Genomic DNA, 24,182 nt, shown 5'->3' on the forward strand with positions numbered 1-24,182 from the left:
GTCCTCATAGGGAAATTGCAGAATAAAAAGAATCATTCTAATTTTAAAAATATAGTTGCAAAATATATCCTAGATGAAAAGGCAAAGGAGTCGAATTATCTAACTTGAAGCAGTTTAATAATAGGGGGTGCTGCCAGGTGTTTGAGGGGAGTTGGGTCGGGGGCTTTTGTTTAGTATTGGGGTGGTGTTTTTTCCTCCACTGTAAGCCTCAGGGATTTGGCTAGATGAGGGATGAATATTTTTATGATATTATTTTGGGATGAATAATTTGTGGATTTTATTTCAAATACTTGCAATTTTTTTCATCAATTACAGATGATTGACATATGATCTGTATTAACAACAAAGAAATCGTTAAGACAAGGGTACTTGTCTCCTTGAAAATTAACTGTCACTTCCGGGATCCCAAGTCTACAAATGGCATAATGTATTTCAAAATTTTGAGAAACATGATATAATCAGACAAAATCTCTTTATAATACATCTTCGAATACCTAAATATAAAACACACTATTTTCTGTTTTAAAAAATGAATATTATAAAACCGACTATCTAATATTACTATAAAACCTTAACTCAAGCATTCACAGTCACTAGTTTTTGATAATTTAATGATGGAAATGATGTTTCGGGGGGCTTCTTAAATTAGTGTTAGTTTTTCACTCAGAAGGGATAGAAGTCTTACTTTTCTAAAAGATACTACAGTACCCTGATTTGGCATTTCCTTAACACGATCTGAAACAATGAAATGACGGCTGTAAATCTGCCACTTGAAACTTTAAAAGATTCACATCACTCCCAGGCCTTGGTTTAACAGTTGGTTTATGATGTGGTTTCAGAATAACACTTTAAGCGTGGTATATCCTTTCCTCCAAAAATGACATAAATCCATAAATCTTTTTAATGATTACTCTAAAATACAGAGAAAGTTTGCTCTGAGGCATATTTTTGAACTGCTTATCTAAAATTTTACATTTCTGAATTTCTCTCCATGATCTGCCGTGGAACGGCTACCTCCAGTTCAGCTGATAAATGCACAGAGCCTGAAAGCCTCACCCTGGCAGGGGGCGTGCAGCCACCTGCTTCCCCAGGTGCGTCCACCTCTGCTTTAACTTCCAGGATCTCAAGCCCCTGTGTGCAGAAGTGTCACCCACGAGCCAGTTAAAAGTGCTGGTCCTCCAGAGTCCCTGAGTCAGACATCTGGGCTAAATTCTGGGCCTGAGGCCTGGCATGTTAATGGGCTCCCAGGCAGGGGGCTGAAGAGAAGGGCAGGGACTCCAAGCTGTGCTCTCTGCCTCCAGCTCTGGCTCTGGGCATGGAGTGACGGGGGGTGGGGGGGGTTGGGGGGGCCTGGGCATGGGGCAGGGGGCCCAGGCTGTTGCCAGCGAGGTACTACCCCACCCCGGCACCCTGGGCTGCTGCCACTGCTCCCTGGCCCTGCCCAGATCTGTTTGCATCCTCTGGCCTCTTCCTCTAGCTGCCTTGCCCCTCCCTCCAAGCCCCAGGTCTGCCTCTTCATCCCCACATGACCCAATCTGTTCTCCGCCAGTGACCCCACATCCTCTTACAGAAGCTCTCTTTGGCAAAGCGAACCCCTCACGTGATTGCTCCTGGTGGCCCACCCCCCCACACCCTCCGCCGCTGCTCCCCCTCCCTGCCGTCCGGTAGACAGGGTCGCAGTGGCCCATCCCAGGAGTATCTGTCTGTCCCGCCGGACTCCAAACCACTGAGTGCAGGGCTCTCCTGAATCTTGCTCACTGGATCCTTGACACCCAGTCTGAAGTGTGGTGACAGCCTTGCACATCTGGAATGAGCACATGAACTTGGTCCAGATGCCATGGTGCCTCAGGCTGCAGACTCCATCTCTGCCAACTTCGCACTCTGCTCTCTCCGCTAGAGAGCTGGTCTCTCCCTTCACCTTTACATGGCTGCCCGTCTCTGGTTCTTTGGGTCCGCTCTGAGATGGCTTTCCCCACAGCAAGGCTTCCACAGCCCCTGGAGATCCAAGGGCCCCCATGTCTACCTGACCCTGTACCTCCCCTCTGCGTTCTATTGTCTGTCTGAATCCTCCTCCAGCTCAGGAGTTCCCTGAGAGCAAGGACTGTGACCTCAGTCCCCACCTTTGTGCTCAGCACACATCGGTGTACCCAGGAGATGTTTGCTGAAAGCTCAGTCTGCTGTTCAGGCCATGAGACAAGGTCCTCTGTGCATACACCTGAGTCAACAACGCACCATGTTGTACTCACAAAGTTTCTGGGTCTCCTCCCACACCCACCGCTGGATGGCAAGCTCCTCGTGGGCAGTAACGGATTTTGATGGATGAAGTATTTGCTCAATTCTGTGTTTTTCAAGCAGGATACTTTTGGCATTTGGGGTCTGACAATTATTATTACATAAGACAGATGTGCACGTTGCAGGCCGTGCACCGATGCTGGGCCCCCAACAGTAATACACACTTTGGCAAAAGTTCTTGGGGAAGAGAGCCTACAGCTAACTGAACTCTTTCTTTACCACTCATTGAGAAGCAGTGGCTCTGTAAGAGCACCATGGTAAATTGCTGGAGCAACAGAGTGCTCTAAAGGAAAGGTATTTATTTGGGGACAGAGCATTACAATGGGAATGTGCGTGTCATAGTGAACTGTGCACGTCTGCAGGAAGGAAAAGAAGACAAAGGCTTATAAGGGAAAAGTGAGGAAGATTACAAAATTATTTAGAAATAATTGTCCTATGCTACAAAAATCAATAACAAGAGTGACACCAGTCCCAGGTGGGACAGGCAGTGGCCGGGCAGATGTGTTTGCAGAAGTATTTTTTGTGAAAGGTTGCCGTAGTCTTTGTGCAGGGTTGTGGGCTGCAGTCTGTTTCAGTAGGTTCTGCTGTCTGGCATGCAAGCGTGAGAACCCTCTCTCCCCAGGGCCTCCGCAGTGCTTTGTCAGGGTTTTCTTTTCTTTAATCTCCAGTGATTTCATTTTGATTCTGAGAACTCTACATCTGTTTGCGGTGGTATGAGGTGGGGCACAGGATATGGCATCTGTCACCCACCACTGATTATGGTGACGTGTCTTTGTAATAACAGTTAACTGGTCTTTATTGATCACTTATATATGTAGGCACTAGGCTCAGAGTGCTATCTGGCCTATTTAATCCTCACAACCACCATTCTTTATTTTTTTTTTTATTGTTGGGGATTCATTGAGGGTACAATAAGCCAGGTTACACTGATTGCAGTTGTTAGGTAAAGTCCCTCTTGCAATCATGTCTTGCCCCCATAAAGTGTGACAAACACCAAGGCGCCACCCCCCATCCCTCCGTCCCTCTTTCTGCTTTTCCTCCCCCCCCATAACCTTAATTGTCATTAATTTTCCTCATATCAAAATTGAGTACATAGGATTCATGCTTCTCCATTCTTGTGATGCTTTACTAAGAATAATGTCTTCCACTTCCATCCAGGTTAATACGAAGGATGTAAAGTCTCCATTTTTTTTAATAGCTGAATAGTATTCCATGGTATACATATACCACAGCTTGTTAATCCATTCCTGGGTTGGTGGGCATTTAGGCTGTTTCCACATTTTGGCAATGGTAAATTGAGCTGCAATAAACAGTCTAGTACAAGTGTCCTTATGTTAAAAGGATTTTTTTCCTTCTGGGTAGATGCCCAGTAATGGGATTGCAGGATCAAATGGGAGGTCTAGGTTGAGTGCTTTGAGGTTTCTCCATACTTCCTTCCAGAAAGGTTGTACTAGTTTGCAGTCCCACCAGCAGTGTAAAAGTGTTCCCTTCTCTCCACATCCACGCCAGCATCTGCAGTTCTGAGATTTTGTGATGTGGGCCATTCTCACTGGGGTTAGATGATATCTCAGGGTTGTTTTGATTTGCATTTCTCTAATATATAGAGATGATGAACATTTTTTCATGTGTTTGTCAGCCATTCGTCTGTCATCTTTAGAAAAAGTTCTATTCATGTCTCTTGCCCATTGATATATGGAATTGTTGGCTTTTTTCATGTGGACTAATTTGAGTTCTCTATAGATCCTAGTTATCAAGCTTTTGTCTGATTGAAAATATGCAAATATCCTTTCCCATTGTGTAGGTTGTCTCTTTGCTTTGGTTATTGTCTCCTTAGCTGTACAGAAGCTTTTCAGTTTAATGAAGTCCCATTTGTTTATTTTTGTTGTTGTTGCAATTGCCATGGCAGTCTTCTTCATGAAGTCTTTCCCCAGGCCAATATCTTCCAGGTTTTTCCTATGCTTTCTTGGAGGATTTTTATTGTTTCATGCCTTAAATTTAAGTCCTTTATCCATTTTGAATCAATTTTTGTGAGTGGGGAAAGGTGTGGGTCCAGTTTCAGTCTTTTACATGTAGACATCCAGTTCTCCCAACACCATTTATTGAATAGGGAGTCTTTCCCCCAAGGTATGTTCTTGTTTGGTTTATCGAAGATTAGGTGGTTGTAGGATGTTAGTTTCATTTCTTGGTTTTCAATTCGATTCCAAGTGTCTATGTCTCTGTTTTTCTGCCAGTACCATGCTGTCTTGACCATGATGGCTTTGTAGTACAGACTAAAATCTGGTACGCTGATGCCCCCAGCTTTATTTTTATTACTAAGAACTGCCTTATCTATATGGGGATTTTTCCAGTTCCATACAAAACTCAGAATCATTTTTCTCCAAATCTCGAAAGTACAATGTTGGTATTTTGATAGGAATGGCATTGAATAGGTAGATTGCTTTGGGAAGTATAGACATTTTAACAATGTTGATTCTTTATAGAGTTCCTTCACCTCCTTCGTTAGGTATATTCCTAGGTATTTCATTTTCTTTGAAACTATGGTGAAGGGAGTTGTGTCCTTAATTAGCTTCTCATCTTGACTGTTATTGGTGTATACAAAGGCTACTGACTTGTGGACATTGATTTTATATCCTGAAACATTACTGTATTTTTTGATGACTTCTAGGAGTCTTGTGGTTGAGTCTTTGGGGTTCTCTAAGTATAAGATCATGTCATCAGCAAAGAGGGAGAGTTTGACCTCCTCTGCTCCCATTTGGATTCCCTTTATTTCCTTGTCTTGCCTAATTGTATTGGCTAGAACTTCCAGCACTATTTTGAATAGTAAAGGTGACAGAGGACAACCTTGTCTGGTTCCAGTTCTAAGAGGAAAAGCTTTTAGTTTTACTCCATTCAGTAAAATATTAGCTGTGGGTTTGTCATAGATAGCTTCAATCAGTTTTAGAAATGTGCCACCTATGCCTATACTCTTCAGTGTTCTAATTAGAAAAGGGTGCTGGATTTTATCAAATGCTTTTTCTGCATCTATTGAGAGGATCATGTGATCTTTATTTTTGCCTCTGTTAATATGGTGGATAACGTTTATGGACTTGCGTATGTTAAACCAGCCTTGCATCCTGGGATGAAGCCTACTTGATCATGATGAATGACTTTTTTGATGATAAGCTGTAATCTATTGGCTAGGATTTTGTTGAGAATTTTTGCATCTATATTCATGAGTGAGATTGGTCTGAAATTCTCCTTTTTGTTTGGGTCTTTTCCTGGTTTTGGTATCAGGGTGATGTTTGCTTCATAGAATGTGTTGGGGAAGATTCCTTCTTCCTCAATTTTTTGGAATAATTTCTGCAGGAATAAGCTCTTCCTTGAAGGTTTGATAGAATTCTGGAGTGAAGCCATCTGGACCAGGGCATTTTTTGGTTGGAAGATTTTTTATTGTTTCTTTGATCGCAGTGCTTGAAATTGGTCTGTTCAGGAGCTCTATTTCTTCCTGGCTAAGTCTAGGCAGAGGGCGTGATTCCAAATATTGATCCATTTCCTTCACATTGTCAAATTTCTGGGCATAGAGTTTCTGGTAGTATTCAGACATGATCTCTTGTATCTCTGTGGGATCAGTTGTTATTTCCCCTTTATCATTTCTGATTGAGGTTACTAGAGATTTTACTTTTCTATTTCTCGTTAGTCTGGCCAATGGTTTATCTATTTTATTTATTTTTTCAAAAAACCAACTCCTTGTTTCATTAATTTTCTGAATGATTCTTTTGTTTTCAATTTCATTGATCTCTGATTTGATTTTGGATATTTCTTTTCTTCTACTGAGTTTAGGCTTAGATTGTTCTTCTTTTTCCAATTCCATAAGATGGCTTGTGAGATTGTTGATGTGCTCTCTTTCTGTTTTTCGAATGTAGGCATCTAAAGCGATGAATTTTCCTCTCAAAACTGCTTTTGCAGTATCCCACAGGTTTTGTAGCTTGTGTCTTCATTGTTGTTATGCTCAAGGAAGTTAATGATTTCCTGTTTTATTTCTTCCTGTACCCATCTGTTATTCAACAGAAGATTGTTTAATTTCCATGCCTTTGTGTGGGGTCGAGCGTTTTTGTTAGAGTTGAGTTCCACCTTTAGTGCCTTATGGTCTGAGAAGATACAAGGTAAAATTTCAATTCTTTTGATTCTGTTGATATTTGTTTTGTGTCCAGGATATGATCAATTTTGGAGAATGTTCCATGGGGTGATGAGAAGAATGTATATTCTTTATCTTTGGGATGGAGTGTTCTATATGCGTCTATCAAGCACAGTTGTTCTAGGGTCTCATTTAAATCTCTTATATCTTTGTTTAATTTCTGTTTAGAGGATCTGTCCAACTCTGTAAGAGGAGTGTTAAAGTCCCCTGTTATGATGGTATTATCAGATATCATATTGCTCAGACTGAGTAAGGTCTGCTTCAAGAATCTGGGAGCATTTAAATTGGGTGCATAAATATTTAGAATTGAAACATCTTCTTGTTGTATTTTTCCCTTGACCAATATAAAGTGACCATCTTTGTCTTTTTTGACTTTAGTTGCTTTAAATCCACATGTATCTGAAAATAAGATTGCAACTCCTCTTTTCTTCTGAATGCCATTTGCCTGAAAAATTCTCTTCCATCCCTTGACTCGGAGCTTTAATTTGTCTTTTGAAGCCAGGTGTGTTTCTTGCAGACAGCAAATGGATGGCTTGTGTTTTTAATCCAGTCAGCCAATCTGTGTCTCTTCAGTGGAGAATTCAAGCCATTAACATTTATTGAGATAATTGATAACTCTGGTAGTATTCTATTCATCTTATTTGGTGAGAGTCCATTGCTTAGTTTTATCTTTTGCATCAGTGTAGAGGTTAGGTTCTGTCCTTTAATTTCTGAGTTCTTACTTTGCTGCTGACCCATTGTGGTGGTCAGTGTGCAGAACAGGTTGAAGTATTTCCTGTAGAGCTAGTCTTGTTGTGGCGAATTTCCTCAACGTTTGTATATCTGTAAATGATTTGATTTCTCCGTCAATTTTGAAGCTTAGCTTAGCAGGGTACAGAATTCTGGGCTGGAAATTGTTCTGTTTAAGTAGATTAAAGGTAGACCATTTTCTTCTTGCTTGGAAAGTTTCATTAGAGAAGTCTTCGGTCACTCTGATGAATTTGCCCCTGTAGGTCAACTGGCGCTTACTCCTGGCAGCTTGCAGAATCTTTTCTTTTGTCTTGACTTTGGACAGGTTCATCACAATGTGTCTTGGAGAAGCTCGATTAGAGTTGAGGCGACCTGGGGTCCAATATCCCTCTGAAAGCAGTGTGTCAGAATCTTTGGTGATATTTCAGAAATTTTCTTTTATCATATTTTCTAGTATGGCTTCCATTCCTCTGGGGCATTCTTCTTCCCCTTCTGGGATTCCTATAACTTGTATGTTGGAACGCTTCATAAAGTCCCGTAATTCTGACAGTGAACATTCTGCTTTCTCTCTCTTCCTTTCTGCCTCTTTTACTATCTGAGTTATCTCAAGAACTTTGTCCTCTACCTCTGAAATTCTTTCTTCTGCATGGTCTAACCTGTTGCTGATACTTTCCATTGCATCTTTAAGTTCCCTAATTGACTGTTTCAGTTCCTTTAGCTCTGCTATATCCTTTTTATATTCTTCATATTGTTCATCTCTTATTTGATTCTGTTTTTGGATTTCCTTTTGGTTATTTTCCACTTTATTAGCAGTTTCCTTCATTGTTTCCATCATTTCTTTCATTGTTTTCATCATGTGTATTCTAAATTCCCTTTCTGTCATTCCTAACATTTCTTTATAGGTGGAATCCTCTGCAGTAGCTACCTCATGGTCCCTTGGTGGGGTTGTTCTGGACTGGTTCTTCATGTTGCCTGGAGTTTTCTGCTGATTCTTCCTCATGAGTGATTTCTTTTATCTGTTTCGTTGCCCTAATTTTCCTTTCACTTCCTCTTGCTCTTTAAGTTCTCGTGCCTGTGGACTAAGAGTTAGATGAGTCCTTTTGGTATAGGACCAGAAGGGTGAGAAGTTTGAAGAGCATGAAAGGGATGAAAGAAAGGAAGACCGAGTGAAAAGAAAAAAAAATAGAGAAAGGAGAGGGGGTGGGTAAAAGGAATATTGACAAAAAGAAGAGAGGCACAGAAAGAGGGAGACAGAGCAATATAGTTATACAGTAGGGTACTTTGACACAACCTTTAAAAAAACCACCTTCTGGGGGTGCCCAGTTGGGTGGGTCCCTTGTGGTCAGCAGCTCTTTGCTAACCTGATCAGACACAGTACCCCACCTCCACCAAGTAGAGAGGAAAGACAAAACTGTTATAAATCAAACCAAAACAAGCAAACAGAAAACTTTACAGGATAAAATTGAGTGGAAAACCAAATAATAGCGGTAGAAACACTAGCAAAATTGAAGTTCTAGTTATTAAAAAAGGCAGCAATGGAAAATTATAATTAAACTAGAAAAATTGAGAAAGAAAAAAGATCTGTATGGAAAAGGTTGAAATTAAAAAACAAAACAACATCAAAATAAACAAAAAAACCAAACCAAAAAAAAAAAACAAAAACAAAAAAACAGAAAAAAACAAAACACAACCAAAAACAAAGCAGTATGTATATGTTGTTGAATATTGTCTGGGCAACACATGGTCTTCTGTGGTATGAGATGTTAATCACAGTTCTGATATGACTGGGGGCTGCTGATTTCTCAAACCCCAGCAAGTAAACACCCTAAATCTCTCTTCAGCCCACTTAAAAGGCACTTTGAACTTGTAAACTTGCTGAGCAGAAGCTTTCCCAGGAAAGTGCTTGTCGCTGGAATCACTGCTAAAGTGGCTATCCACTTACCCAGTGTGCCAAAACCGGTCTCACTCTGCCCCTGAGGGTTAGGGCTGCAAGGCGGCTCAGACCCCACCCTTAGGCTACTTGGTCGCTGGGTTACCAGCTCCCACCCGATTCTAGCTCTGTGACCCTGAGGGCGGAGCTTGCCTGGGCAGATCACTCACAATGGCTCCCGTGGCCCACAGCCAAACACTATTAGCTCCGTCTGGCTCAGCGGCTCAGACTGGGGCCCTAGACAACGGCCAAAGTTCTCCACACTCCCGCTCAGGCTCTCCCCAGGGCAGTTCAACGGAGTGCCAAGTCCAAAGACACCAAAATAGTTCACAGGTAAGGCCTTTCCGGTTTGCAGTCTCGCTGCTACTGAACTTACAGTTGCGGGCGGGTTTAGACCAATTGAACACACACGACCACTTGCCGTTTTTCCACTGTTTTAGTCCTCTTCTTGGGGTCCAGAAGTCTCTCCCTGACTCCCTATATCCTCATAGGGGTGATGATAGGCAGATCCCACCAGCCAGAGATGCCTGGAGTCCTATCTCCCCAGACTCACAGTGCCCAGATGCAAGGAAGCTGTTACTCGGCCGCCATCTTGCTCTCCTCCTCACAACCACCATTCTTTAGAGAAGGAAGCTGAGGGTGAGAGTGTTGCCTGCCATTGACCTCAAGTTAACCCAGATGGCTGCCATCAAGGCCAAAGTGCAGCCCTGGCATCTGGCCCCACTGCTCTGTGCTGGCCTCTTCAAGAACAAATGTCAAAATTCCCAGATGGACAATGTCTATTAAAAGTTGCTCTCTCCTATCAATTATAACATGAAGCAGTAAAACGTAGTCTGCATCGTGCTAATTTAGTGGGATGTCAAGTGTTGTGCGAATAACAGGTTCCACGAGCAATGAAGTGTGCAGTTTCCAAAGGCGTAGGTAGAGGACCTTAAGACAGGAGCTGTGAAAACCAGGTGAACCTTCATAGGGTAGCTCAGCCTTTCACAGGGAGCCAGGGGTGACTCAGAACGTTGGTGAGTAAACAACGGGGCCACCAAAACCAGGTGACAGCAGGAACTTGTCAGACGGTTAGCAATGAACAGGTTCCAGGAAAAGGTGAACACAGGAGAGGGTAGTCACCTTTCTTCTAATTTATTAAGAGTAATAAGTATTATTTATTGAGTGCTAACTACTGTCTACTTCACAGAAGAAATAAGAGGCCTAGAGAAGTTAGTTAAGTCCCCTAAGGCCACACAGCTAATTAACGGCACAGCCAGTTTGTACCCAGTGCTCTCTATCTTGTGGACACACAGCCCCCGAGGGCTGAGGGTTGTTAAGGGCTTTCTTGTGTGTGTGCCCAGAGCAAGTTCAGTCTCAGAGAAGATGCTTCCAGGAGCTCCTTACATCGAGGGTTTGTGTTGTGACACTGCCTTCCTTTTCAGTATTTCTCTTAAGTCTGAAAATCAGCTATTTGGTCTGAGTACTGTATCTGAAATTTTTAGCCGGTATAATGTAAGTTTCTTAAATTTTGCCATTACCATTAAATTTTACAGATTTTCACATTCTAATACATGCTTTTTTTTTTTTTGGATGGAATATTCATATTGATGAAAGAACATCCTTCTGCACGTTATTTCCTTGCTCTGACCCCTTCCTGGAGCCAGTGTCTGTCCCTGTGCACTGCTGTGGCATTAAATCACCATTAAATCAACAGTCTATTCAAGTTTCCAGTGTTGCTGGTATTGGCACCAGACCTCTCCTCATTTTTTAATTTTCTCTCTCTCTCTTTTTTTTAAACAGATGTTGGTGCATTTTTTGAAGAGGGGATGTGGCTACGGTATAACTTCCAGGCACCAGCCATCAGTGCCAAAGACGCGGGCAGCAGAACAGAGGCCTCTTTAGACCAGCAGCCCCCTGAGGACCTAGCCCATGAGGAAATCCGCTTCAGCTTCAGCACCACCAAGGCACCCTGCATCCTGCTGTACGTCAGCTCCCTCACCACAGACTTCCTGGCAGTTCTCGTCAAACCCACCGGTAAGGACCAGCATGCCTCAGCCTTCCACCATTTAATGTGGGCAGACAGAATGTTCTAGAAAGAGTCTGGAGCAAATCACATGAGCAAGTCATGTGACTTTTCTTCCGCCGTCGTTTCTCTAAGTGAAAATCAGGAGACCACCTTGCCAGTTGGATGCTCTGTAGCGACATGCTGTAGTAATGAAGGTCTATAAGGCACGTTGAGGTCTTTACAAGAGCCACACTATGGGAGGGCCAGCTGGATGGGTATATAATGATTACTCTTGGTTCCTTTAAATAAATACATTCACTCCTGAGCTAAACAGAGAGCAGCCTTTGAATTTGTAAAATTAATTTTCTGTCATTGAATTGTCCTGATGTATGGCAGTGCGTCAGTGGGATCCTACAGAACATCTGACTGTCAGCAGAAACAAAAAATTGCAGATGTGTTAATTCCTAAAGCCTCTCAGAATTTTACACTATAAATTCTGTCTCTGGCAGAAGGGTTGCATAATACAGGGATATATTTGCACTTGTAGTATCCTCAGCCATCTTGATCATCAAAGATGTGTTGTGCCAGAGAAAAGTAGGTCTCTGACACAGACATCCTAGTGAGACTGTACAAATGGGCGTGCGGCCTTCAGCAGTGACCTCTGATGGAAGCCTGAGCATCCTGGGGTATAAAAACACCCCCAACAAGGAGGACTCCATCCCCTCTCTGAAAACCTGCATTCACACATGCTTAAAGTTGTAAGATCACTTTTATTATGAATAAAAATACCTCAGGTGCACTGCAGGCACAGATCTCTCTTCCCAGGGAGATGTATGAGCTGAGAAGGAGCAAGCACTCTCTCACACTGCTCAGCGCTGCCCCTACATGCGACCATTCCAACACTGCAGCATCTGAAAGATCAAGATTTTCTTCCATGGAAACCAAAAATTACTAATCCAACTTGAGTTTTTTAAAAATAGTAAAACTCGAATGATGCCCCATGATCATATCAATGTACACAGCTATGATTTAATAAAAAAAAAAAAGAAAAGAAATAAATAAAAATAAAACATAAAAAAAAAATAGTAAAACTCAAACTCTCTCTTTCTGGGCAATGTAAAAGATAGAAGAAAAAAGTATGTTCCCTAGAATGTTAACTTTCAGAAATGATTCCCAAAGGAATAATCTGAAAATCAGACAAAGATTCAGCAGGAAGATATTCATCATAGTGTTATTTGTGAAAATTAGAAAGAACCTAGACATTCAACCTTAGTAAAATAGGATAAGAGTCACCATTTTATAGAATATTATATATGTCTATTAAAATATTTATGAAAAGAGATTAATGACATGGAGAAACGTTATGTAGTATAATGTTAAACTAAAAAGAAATAAGAAAAAAAAAACAAGATAAGCCCTTGAATGTACATCAGTTTAGCTCTATAAAAAAAATCTACAGATTAAAAACAAAGCAATAGGGCGGTGCCTATGGCTCAAAAGAGTAGGGCGCCAGCCCCATATACCGGAGGTGGTGGGTTCAAACCCAGCCCCAGCCAAAAACTGCAAAAAAAATAAGCAATAATGTGAACACAGCTGTTGGTTGGACTGTGGATAATTTTTTCCCCTGAGTAATACTTCTTTTATTCACTCTGTGCCCTGGGTACTGTGGCGTCATAGTTCATGGCAACCTCAAACTCTTGGGTTCAAGAGATCCCCTTGCCTGGACATTGTTTAATGGGGATATTGCCTGGGCCTTCCAAGTAGCAGAGACTATAGGCTCCCGCCACAACACCTGTTGGTTTTTCTATTTTTAGTAGAGACAGGGTGTCCCTCTAGTTCAGGCTGGTCTCGAACTCCTGAGCTCAAGCAATCCACTCTCCTCAGTCTCCCAGAGTGCTGGGATTACACTGGGCCCAGTCTGAGTAATACTTCTTTCTATACATGTCAAATGCTAACACTGAACAATCATCACTTGTCTAATCAGGAAAAAAATATTAAGTAAAGTCGGGAAGTAAGGGCAGGCACAGAGGAAAAAGGACATTGCACCTGCTCTCCAGGGGTTCACCGGTTTCTTTCTTCTGCACCAGATTCAGTAGGTTCTTAACTCACTGACGTTCTCCACCTCTGTGTACGAACCTCCCGGTAGACAGATAAGAAGCCTTGGTTTCTTCTCACGTTCCCGTCCCAGGAGGTGGCTGTCACTTTCAGACTGTCAAGAATTTGATGAAAGTGCCCCCGTGAGTACTTTATTATCTGCCTCTCAAGTCACTGCCACACTAAAATCTGGTCACCAGCTGTATTCAGGACATCACAGGCAGACTGCCTGTCCCCCCGCCCCCAACTGGTGCCCACGTTGTGTGTGGGGACATGTGTCGTGCGCGGAGGCATTGATTAATCAATTCCGTGTGCATGGCCACCATCTGATGATGCTTCGTGCCTCCCGCTCTCCTGAGTGTCTCCCATGCATTAATTCCTACGAATCACACAACTCCATGTTGAAGCTATTCTTATCATCCCCTTTCTCCAGCTGGCACAGCCAGAGTGCAGAGGCTGAGTGATGGCACTGCCTGTGGGTGATGGGCGAGGCCATGGCTCCTGAGCCCCAGCCTCTGAGCCCAGGTGCCAAGCTCTCTGCTGCGTGTGTCTCTGGAACAATGCAAAGCCAGACTGTTCTTTTCTGTCATAAGGCCATCCTCAAACTGCTAGTGAAAATTCAACTCTTTTGTACTTCAAACACTGCATTTTTTTTTTTATTACTTGAAATTTAAAGTTAGAAAAAAAGTCAAGGAATTCATTCAGGAAAAAATTGTCAATAAGGCCTACCTCAAAACAAAGTCTTCATTAAATGCCCTGATAGCCCTTGAACTTCAAATTCAATTGGTGAATTGAATCTTATCACTGTTCCCCAAACCCCGGCCCTCCAGACCCTCCTAGACCTGACAGCGCCAGCACCTACTGCCTCTCAGAGGCTTGAGGTCCCAGCCTCTGTCACTCACCAGAGCTCCACCCTCCCATTCTGTGGGCCATCAGACAGACATGTGCTGTGGACTCCACAGCCACAGTGTCCTTTCCGTCCCCACCATGGCTCTCTGGGGCTTATGTCCTCTGCCTCAGTGTTTCCCAGGCTTGTTCGTGTCATGGCACCTACAGAAAATTACAACATTTGTATGGCACCTGGGTAAAGGATGGGATGGTGATTTGGAGGCGCCCTCCTGCAGGTCCCCTGGGATCAGGGGGGCCCTCCTGCAGCACCTGTTCCCCGTCTTAGGACAGCATTGCACCTCACCCACTGGAGGGCTCCATCTCCATCCATCTCTCTGTTGCCAGTGCTTTCTGCCTCTTCCTTATCCCCACAGCCAGGGCTGTCTTAGTCCTTTCCTATTGTTTATAATGGAATACCTGAACCCAGAAAATTTGTAAAGAAAGGGAATTTACTTCTTATAGTTATGAAGCCAGGGAAGCCCAAGATTGAGGGGCCACCTCTGGCGAGGGTGTTCCTTTGGTGGGGGCTCCATAGCACCGAGGCCAAGTGGAGCATCACATGGTGAGGCCAAGCATGGTAGGTTGGGTCTGTCTTCCTCTTCTTACCAAGCCACCAGTTCTCTCCAATGATAGGCCAAACTTGGTAGGTTGGGTCTGTCTTCGTCTTCTTACCAAGCCACCAGTTCTCTCCAATGATAGGCCAAACTTGGTAGGTTGGGTCTGTTTTCATCTTCTTACCAAGCCACCAGTTCTCTCCAATGATAGGCCAACCTTCATAGGCTTAGTCTGTCTTCCTCTTCTTACTAAGCCACCAGTTCTCTCCCATGATAGGCCAACCTTCGTAGGCTTAGTCTGTCTTCCTCTTCTTACCAAGCCACCAGTTCTCTCCAATGTTAGGCCAAACTTGGTAGGTTGGGTCTGTCTTTCTCTTCTTACCAAGCCACCAGTTCTCTCCCATGATAGGCCAAGCTTGGTAGGCTGGGTCTGTCTTCATCTTCTTTCCAAGCTATCACTTCTCTCCAATGATAGGCCAAGCTTGGTAGGTTGGGTCTGTCTTCCTCTTCTTACCAAGCCACCAGTTCTCTCCAATGATAGGCCAAACTTGGTAGGTTGGGTCTGTCTTCATCTTCTTACCAAGCCACCAGTTCTCTCCCATGATAGGCCAAGATGGGTAGGCTGGGTCTGTCTTCCTCTTCTTACCAAGCCACCAGTTCTCTTCAATAGTAGCTGTTAATCCGTTAACCTGTTAGTTCATCAATCTATAAATGGGTTGTCCATCCATGAGGTCAAAGCCTCTCAATCCAGCCCCATTGGAGACTATGTTTCGCATGAGTCCTGGAGGTGATGTTCAGACCATAGATGGAGACATTGTTTAATGAGGATATTACATAATATAAACACCATATATATTGACTTATATATATTATATTGCATATAGTACATTACATAATATCCTTATTGCACACTCAATAGTGCCCCCCTCCAGCAAAAACAGAAGAAACTCCATAATCCCACAACCTTCCCATCCAGACCCAGTGGGCTCGCAGAAAAGAGCTTGGCCTGTAACGCTGGACTGTCTGGCTGTGGACCCCACTTTGCCTGTTGCCAGCTGTCTTGGGCAGCCAGCCAGCAGCATCACGCTTCAGCTTGCTCTTCTGTAAAAGTCTCCCTTATACTGTGGGATCCAAGAGTCCACTAATTTAATCTAGACTTTGCCATATATTCAGCACCCCTTTTTCAAGAAATTCACTATTCCTTGGCCACCTGGTACACATCTGGGCCCTGACCTCACAGCCACGGTGCTCCCTGATGTTCCTCCCTTACCTGGAAATGCTTTGCCTTCCTCCCTCGTCTAATTCCTGTTCTTCACTCTGAGCCTTTCAGTGACTTCTCCTTGCTTTAAACTCCTACCGTACTTATTTTCAATGTCATTTGTTTGGCACTTAATGTACTCTGTTGTTATCTGTCCCTGTTATAAATATGCCCTGTCTTCCCAGAGAGATGGAAAGCTCCCAGCACTACATCCCCAGCCTACAACAGGTGCCCTGTAAGTGTTTGCTGATGATAATGATGATAACTGAGAGAGAATAAATCTGTTAAGCATGTTATTTGCTGCATCCAATAAAAGAGTGGTCCCTTATAGCGGCTTTAATTCATTTGGGAGGTGAACATGAGACACGGGAAGTGAAGCATTTCTCCATTGGAATAATATTTTATTTTAATGGGCAAATATTAACGTTTTCCCTACCATCGCTTGGTGGTCTTCTTCTGTTATTATCTGAAAGGAACAAACGTATTATTTAAATTTGATAATTCAAGGATATTGCCATTACTGTTTATAGATACTCACAACATATATGTTTAAAGTTCCAAGCCATCTTTTTTCTCAAAGCAAATAATTTTTGTTATCCTTAAATGAAACTATTCTAGGAATTTTAAATCATATTTATAAAGTCCAAGGAAACTAGAAAAAAAAAATCTCAAAAACAACTTAATACTGATAATAGAGCTGAGAGCATAAAGGTTTCAATGACAAAAACACAGCAGGGAGGGAAATGTCTGGCTTTTTGCATAATTACTGGTTTCTCTGACCTCTCACCCCCAAAGCCAGAACGCCCTTGACTTGTCTTTGCCATCTTTTGATCAGGATGGTCATCTGTGTTAGAAGCGGACTGTACACCTGCACCCAAACCGAAAGCCCATGTTAGACCTTGAGAATATGCTGGGCTAGATAAATGTGTTGTAAAGAAATGGATAAATGATGAATCAGCACAACTGTACATTAAAACAACTGGCTAGGACAATATGCTATCAGAGCACTAGAAAGAAATAAGAAAGTAAAAACTTAAGACGATCAAGTTGTTTTTATGCATATGGCCCAGCAGCTGCCTACTCATCCCCTTCATGCCCAAACAATTCATTATAATATTTTCAATGCTACTAAGATGAAAGGGGAAAATAGGGTTAAACACTGAGGGAGGAGGAGAAAAACGCTCAGGGAGCAGGAGCAGCCTATGCAAAGGTCCTGAGGTAGACCTGAGGAAGGAGAATCCCATTTTCTAGGCAATAAGAGAAGTCCAGTATAGCTTGAATGTACAAAGTGAGAGAGGAAATGAAATTCAAATCAGGACAGCATACGCTCTGTTAGGAATGAATTTCTTTATCCCACGAATGACTGGAAAACTTCAAAGGGTTTTAAATGAACCAATTAAATAACCAGTTATTCATTTTGAAAAGATCTTTGTTTTACTTTTCAAAGAAAATATTGAGAAGAAGAAAGTATAGAGGCAAGGAAACCATTCAACAAGTATTTCCAAAGCTCCTACTGTGGACGGGGCACTACTGTGGATATTGGGAAAACAGGCATGAAGAATGGAAACCAAAATTCTCATGCAGCTGACACTCCAGCAAGAGATAACAGACAATAAAAAAAATTGAGTACAATCTATAGCATGCCATGTGCTAAGAACTATTATGGGGAAGCCACAGGAGGGTTCTGAGCAGAGGATCCCTCCTGCTGCTGTGGGGTCTGAGGGGCGGGGCCAGGTCGAGGTAAGGACGGAGGCAAGGGGGGTAGTGCAGAGGCTCATACAGTAATCCAGGCAAAAGATGCCCATGGCTTGGCCCAGGGGGTAGAAATGGAGGTGACGAAGCGAGTAAGAGTCAGGGAATATTTTGAAGATCCAGGCATGAAGATTTGCTGACAAATTAGACATGTATTAGAGGAAAAAGAGGGGAGTCAAGCCTTTTGGCAAGAATAACTAGAAAGATGGGCTGGAGATTACTAAAATGTGGAGAAGGGTGATGGAATCCTGTGAGACAGAGGATCTGTGCTATGTTGGCCTGTGTCAAGCATGAGGTCGCCAGTAAGACATCCAGGGGAAATATCCAGGAGCCGCTGTGTGGGCAGATCCTGGGGTTCAGGACAGATGTCTGATGGGGCTACGAGTCTGGGGTTTGATGGGTACATACCTGCTCCAAGTCCCAGCACTGGAGAAAGTCACTGCAGGTTTGGGTGTGGACACAGAAGACAACGTGCTGAAGGATGGGTCCTCAGGGACCGCAAGAGTCCCAGGCCCAAAAACGAGGGAAGAAACATCAAGAAGGAAAACCAGGGGAGCAGGCGCTAGAAGCCCCCGGTAGGCCACGTTTCCAGGAGACGATGAACCTCTGTGCTGCCTGAGAGTCACCATTGCCCTGCTCCTCTGGGGCCCTGAGACCCAGCAAGGGTGAATGGCCTCTGTGGAGTAGTGACCCCCGGAGGGGACTCACGGCAGGGTCTGTAAGTGGCAGGTGTGCACAGCTCCTTGTATGGGACTTGTAGGAAACAAGGGCAAAGGAAGAGAGGGCATGCTTGAGAGGGAAATGGGGTCGGGAGTGATTCTTGTCGAAGAGGAGACTGATGGGACGCAGTGACCCAGCTGAGGTCTGAGCAGGAGCTCTGTATGGAGCCACACCCCTGTGGGTGCCCCCCAGATGCAGACCACTGTGGGAATTTAGACCAAAGCAGGAGACCAAAACCATCCGTGCTCGGCTGAAAGGCGACGGGCAAAGGAATCTAGGACATAATGCTAAAGTAAAACTCAGAAAGAGCAAGAGTGTGTTGAATTTTGTTCAGAAAACAAAACTGAGGAAATGCATTTTTAGCTTTTGATTATTCTACTGAATGTTTCTCTGAACTCCAGGAACTTGGCACTGTAAGTGGCAAGTGTAATGCTAGAATCCCGAAATGAGGGATAGCAGCTCATGGGGGTGTGTGAGTGTGTGTGTGTGTGTGAGAGAGAGAGAGACTGACCTCAGCGAAGTGCCTGGAAACAGAACACCAAGATGTTCAGAGTAGTTATCTTTGAATGGTGGAATTTCAAGTGACTTTTTTTTCTTTCTATTTGCTTTCTAAGTTTTAATTATCATGTTTTATTTTATAACTTACAAATCAGAGTATCAGTTTTCTTCCTCTAAAAACCAACTGAAAGAGGCCGTGTGGAATCCAGTAGGTAGTTTGCAGTGATTCAAACTCTTGCTCAACTTCTGCCTCCATTTTTAAACCGTGAGATGTCAAAGGCTGTTAACAATAGGAAAATCCCAACCTGAGTCAAAAAAGAGAGACTAAAAAATTGATGTCTTAAAGATCAATCATAAATAAGAAATAAAAGTTATGCTTGCTGTGCAGATTAACTAAAAGCAGAGTGTCATGTTAGTCTTTTTGAATGTCATTTGTCGTTGCTGGGAAGAAAGCAAGAGGAAAACAAGAACAGGTTGTCAGGGGAAAGTGAACTGTCCCTAAGGGGCAGGCGTGGTCTGGGGCCTGCGGGGAAACAGGCCTTTAATCTGCATTTGGTTCATTTGGAACCTAAAATCAAATTGACCCCTTTGTTTTTCTTGGTCTTAGTGAGGCCACCCCAAATCACACAGATTTATCTTTTAAAATTATGTTTATTTTTAATATCGTACAATCACAGTTCTTTCCGATGCCCAAGGCCACATTTTGCTGGCAGAGTGAGCCTACCCCGGCACTCTGCACTCATTTATTTCTCACTTCTCGTGGAGTTTTGTGGGGCCTGCAGGCGTCTCCGTGGTCCCATACTGTATAAGTTCTCATTTTTCATTTCCACGTCCAAGCCCAACGTGGATCGTTCAGGCCGTTTGCTGCTTCAGCTTAGAGATGGTGGTCACCAAGGTCACTGCTGGCAGATTGTAAATATGCGTGAGCCTGGTGCGGTGGCCAACTTGGACTAGTACACTGTGAGATAGTAAATCTGGGTTCAAAACCAGAACGGTGTCAATGGCCATAAAGGGAGGGGACAGAGTTTACTAGAAACCTACCCAGCAGCGTTTGGGGGGAAGTGACATTAAAATGAAACCTATAGCAGAGATTACAATTTCTTTCCTTTTCTCTTATATAGGAAACTTACAGATTCGATACAACCTGGGTGGCACCCGAGATCCGTACAACATCGACGTCGACCACAGAAACATGGCCAACGGCCAGCCCCACAGTGTAAACATCACCCGTCACGAGAAGACCATAATTCTCAAGGTATATTTATGTGTGAGTGCATGAAAATTACATATAATATAGCATTATACTCGCTATCTCCTGTAATACGTGGCCATCGGTTTTGCTTTGGGGCTGCAGCCGGGGGAAGAGATGCTTGTCACACTTTTCTCCTACAAGTGGGTGACTAGTGAAGTAGAAAGAGGTAAGTCTCACAGGAAAGGCAACAATGAAACTGATGGCGAAGACACTTTGTACAGGGAGAAATAGAATAGATATTTATCCTGTATATTCTCTGAGACTTTCCCAGTCGTAGACCCTCCCAGCTCCCCGTCCGCTCGTTCTGTCCCACACACCGTCTTTCTTCACCTCTTTTCTCAGCAGCCTGACACTCCTGTTTCCCAGCAAAGGCTATTTCGGTTTCTCTGACCTCTTCTTCCACTATTCCAACACAATATGAAGAGCTAAATTCTGTTTGGGGTTTTTGTTTTGTTTTGTTTTTCTCTGCAGAGGCTTTGCCTTAAAATTCCGCCAAACACCATCGTTCCCCAGAATCTCAGCCTCCGTGAAGCTCGGTTTTATTATGATGCTCAAATTTGACTTCAGTCTCCTTTATTGCTCCCCACCCCCCCTCCACCGACTTTTACAATGAGGAAACCAGCCTGGAAACACCATGAATAAAACATAACGTGAGGAGGTCTCCCTGGGAGCTAAGCCAAAAGATCAAGGCTAGGAACTGTCACTGCGTTCTCTAGAAGGAGTTCAGAATAGATACCTGTCAGGAAGGAGAACAGCAGGAGGACTCTGTCGCGTCAGTAAAGTGGACTGTCACCTGGCAGGAGTTCAGCAGCCTCTCAGCCCTCATTCCAAGCCGGCAGGTTGCTGCAGGAAGTGTGGGTTGCAAAGAAAAGGCTCAAGCCCTGTCTCTTTTGAGTACTGGTGATGTCAAATTCCTAACTTGATATGGAGTTTGCATGGCCTTTAGCAGTAAATGCTAGAGGGCATTTTAAGGAGAGGTCTTTGCTAGGGAAACAACCATGCTGTTATAGCTTACTGCGCCAGCAATCGAATGGGATGTGATGAGGTTATCTCATAGTGATCCAGAGTCCCTGAGCCACACACAAGGCTGGGTGCAAATTCTTTATTGAGTAAATGAAGCCCAGCTTTATTTTTTTTTATTTTTTTTTTTGTAGTTTTTTGGCTGGGGCTGCGTTTGAACCCACCACCTCCGGCATATGGGACCAGCGCCCTACCCCTTTGAGCCACGGGCACCGCCCAAAGCCCAGCTTTATAACCATGACTCGAGTTTTAGCTGGAAAGGCCAGCAAGCCCAGCAGACAGATGGTGGTATACCATCTTATCAGAACTGTCATCATGCGCCTTTGATTAGAGACATTCTCTTATTTTAAACCACCCAATCCATCACCTCTTTTAAAGAAAGAAATTTGTCTACCCATTTTGCCATTGCACACTAACACTAAAAGTTGAAAAGACCTAAGCAGTTGGCTTTCAGGACAGTATAACAGGGAGCCACCACAGTCGCAGACTCCTACAGGGTGAGCCCTCGGCCTCTTTCATAGTGAATTCCAGGTGGACTGAGCAAGGGGGGACGAGTGCACAGTTTTAAGAACTTAGGGCTTTGGAGGCACAGCAAGGCAGAAATCCAGGTGGTGGGGGAGCCTAAGAGCTGCGGAGAATCAGGGGGCTGAGAAGGTCTGGGACAGAGTCTGGTTCTGTTGCTCAGGATTCTTTGGGTTACAATTGACAGAGCTAGTTTGTGGGGGTAATTTCCTAGGGTAGGTTGTAGAATTACAGAATTTAAGAAAGAAAAAACTAAAATTTGGGAAGAGAATCCAGGGAACCTGCGAGATTAAAACTATGGACCAGAATATAGCTGTGGGCCAGCCTCTCTCTCTCTCTCTCTCTCTCTCTCTCTCTCTCTCTCTCTCTCTCTCTCTCTCTCTCTCTCTCTCCCCCTGCCTTCCTTCCCTTTTATCTCTGCCTCTCTCTGAGCTCTAGTTAATTACCTCTTCCTGCAAGCTCACACATCATGGGACACAGTCACAGAAGTATCATGCTCACGTCTTCCCAATTCTGCTACTGGAAGAAAGGGTTCTGGTTTCCTGATTCTAACTTTAAAGTTGCAGAGCGTTTCTGATTTACCTGGCTTGAGTCCTGTCCTCACCCTGTTGGGAGCAGGGGGAACCCTGCCTGGCAGCCCCCAGTGGATCTCAAGATTAGGGTGGGGAATTGGGAAACTCCTCCAAGATAATAGAACAATGCACTTGAAGTAAAGGAAAGGAGATGTGATGGGCGTGAAAAACCCCCGATGTGCAAGGCTCTGAAGTAGGGGAAGAAGCAAACCAGGGGGTGCCCCAAACCACAGGGCAGAATTCTGCTCTAGGAAGTGTACCTGGAGGCGTGGGAAATCCTGCTCTCCCTCCTTGTCCGTCATGTGGTGTAACGTGGCTGCCTGGGGATTTCTGGACCTGTCTAGAAGGCCGGCCACCTCAGCCTGCTAGAGTGCAGGTGGGAAAGACATCGCAGTCTGGGAGCCCCTGCCTTTCTCAGCCCAGCCTCTCCCACCCAGCAACGTCTTCCCAGCGTCCTCCCTTTTCTGAGGGGGGAGCGAGAGTAAAGGTAGAAGGTGGCAGAGCAAGAACGGATGAGGGTCCTTCCACGGAAAGCAGATCTGAGGAAGCTTCGCTCCCACATCCCACCTTCTTTTGAGCAGGGAGGCTTCGCAGAAGGTAGAAGAAATTTCGAGGGTGCTTTTGGAGTTCTAAAAATACTGTCATTTTTTTTCTTAAAACCATCTACAAATCCATCTCCAGAACCTCTACAACCTCAACAACGTGTGGAAAGAGATATAATAAGAATGTTAACAGTGACAATTTCTGTGTCAAGGGATTATAAATGGTTTTATTTCCTCCAGAGTTTTCGGTCCTTCTTCATTTCTATGGGAAGCATGTGTTGCATTTTTATAATCAAACAAAAATATAAAACATTCATGCATTCTTAACCCATTTCCATAGCCCCCCAGTTGTAATTAAATATAATGACAATGATACTTAAATAATTTCAAATTAAAATTGACTTATAATCAAAGAAGAAAAAATAAGACTAATTCAGATTTTTAAAGTGTTATGAAATGATGCCTAGGGAATTAAGGTGAACTTGCAGGCCTTTACACATGCTCAAACATCATATAATTTAGATGATCTGGATCAGTGTTTACAGTAACTTTAAAAGCAGGTTTACTTTCCTAGCTGAATGTGGCTAAAGCTAACATTAAATTAATTTGCATTCCCTCAGCACACACCCTCTGCCACAGTGCTGAGCACTGGAGGGAAATTGACCTTGGATGAAACATTGGCTGCTGAACCACAAAGTGCCCAAACCTCCACATAGATAGTAACAAAGAACTGACTCGGCAGTTACGAGACTCCAGAGGGACTACCCTCAGGTGGCATCATTTATGAAAACTCACAGTTGCATCAGGGATAAGCACTGGAGGCTTAATGCCAGTCGAAATGTAAACAAGCTGAGCACAGGCAGAGAGCACCTGAAAAAGTCCTGCCCGGATGAAAGGTCATGACAATTAGCGTGAATCCCAAAACTGAGCATCGCCACCAACCACTTCAAAGCCTCCTGTGACTCATCCTTCCTGCTGTCTCTGCTTCCCGCCTGTCGTCCTCCGCTCTTTTAATTCCTGCTTCTTTCCTTTCTTTCTTTTCAACCACAATGCACAAGGGATCTAAGGGGGTGAGGGGTCCCAGGGAGTACATAAAATAGGGAATTAAAGTAAATCACAACAGTAAGTCCCAAACAAGGGGAACTAGGGCACAATTATTCAGGTCATATGGTCTTACTAGGAGCATAAACCTGACTGTGACTATCTTGGCAGTCAGATGTGTACAACCCGAAAAGTAAAATACACCAATTCCTAAAAAGAATTGAAACTTTTCTTTCTGTATTTTTTTTTCATTTTTTTTAATACCGTGGATTATATCTGCTGACAGACAACAGCACACAGCATGATCCATGTATGCGAAGCAGTGTCCTGGGTAATGTGCTCTACACTTTACAACAT

At 43.6% G+C, this 24,182-nt stretch overlaps 1 protein-coding gene across 1 annotated transcript in view; it reads left to right on the forward strand.

Moving 5' to 3' along the window:
* Positions 1 to 24,182, forward strand: part of CNTNAP2 (contactin associated protein 2) — a 1,471,582-nt gene that overhangs the window by 1,303,636 nt on the left and 143,764 nt on the right. The window contains exons 19-20 of the mRNA XM_053608746.1: positions 10,908 to 11,141; positions 19,998 to 20,131. Of these exons, the coding sequence (XP_053464721.1) occupies positions 10,908 to 11,141; positions 19,998 to 20,131 (368 nt within the window). The remainder of the gene's footprint in view (positions 1 to 10,907; positions 11,142 to 19,997; positions 20,132 to 24,182) is intronic.

This window comes from Nycticebus coucang, chromosome 11 (assembly GCF_027406575.1).
Source record: "Nycticebus coucang isolate mNycCou1 chromosome 11, mNycCou1.pri, whole genome shotgun sequence".
Taxonomy (NCBI): domain Eukaryota; kingdom Metazoa; phylum Chordata; class Mammalia; order Primates; family Lorisidae; genus Nycticebus; species Nycticebus coucang.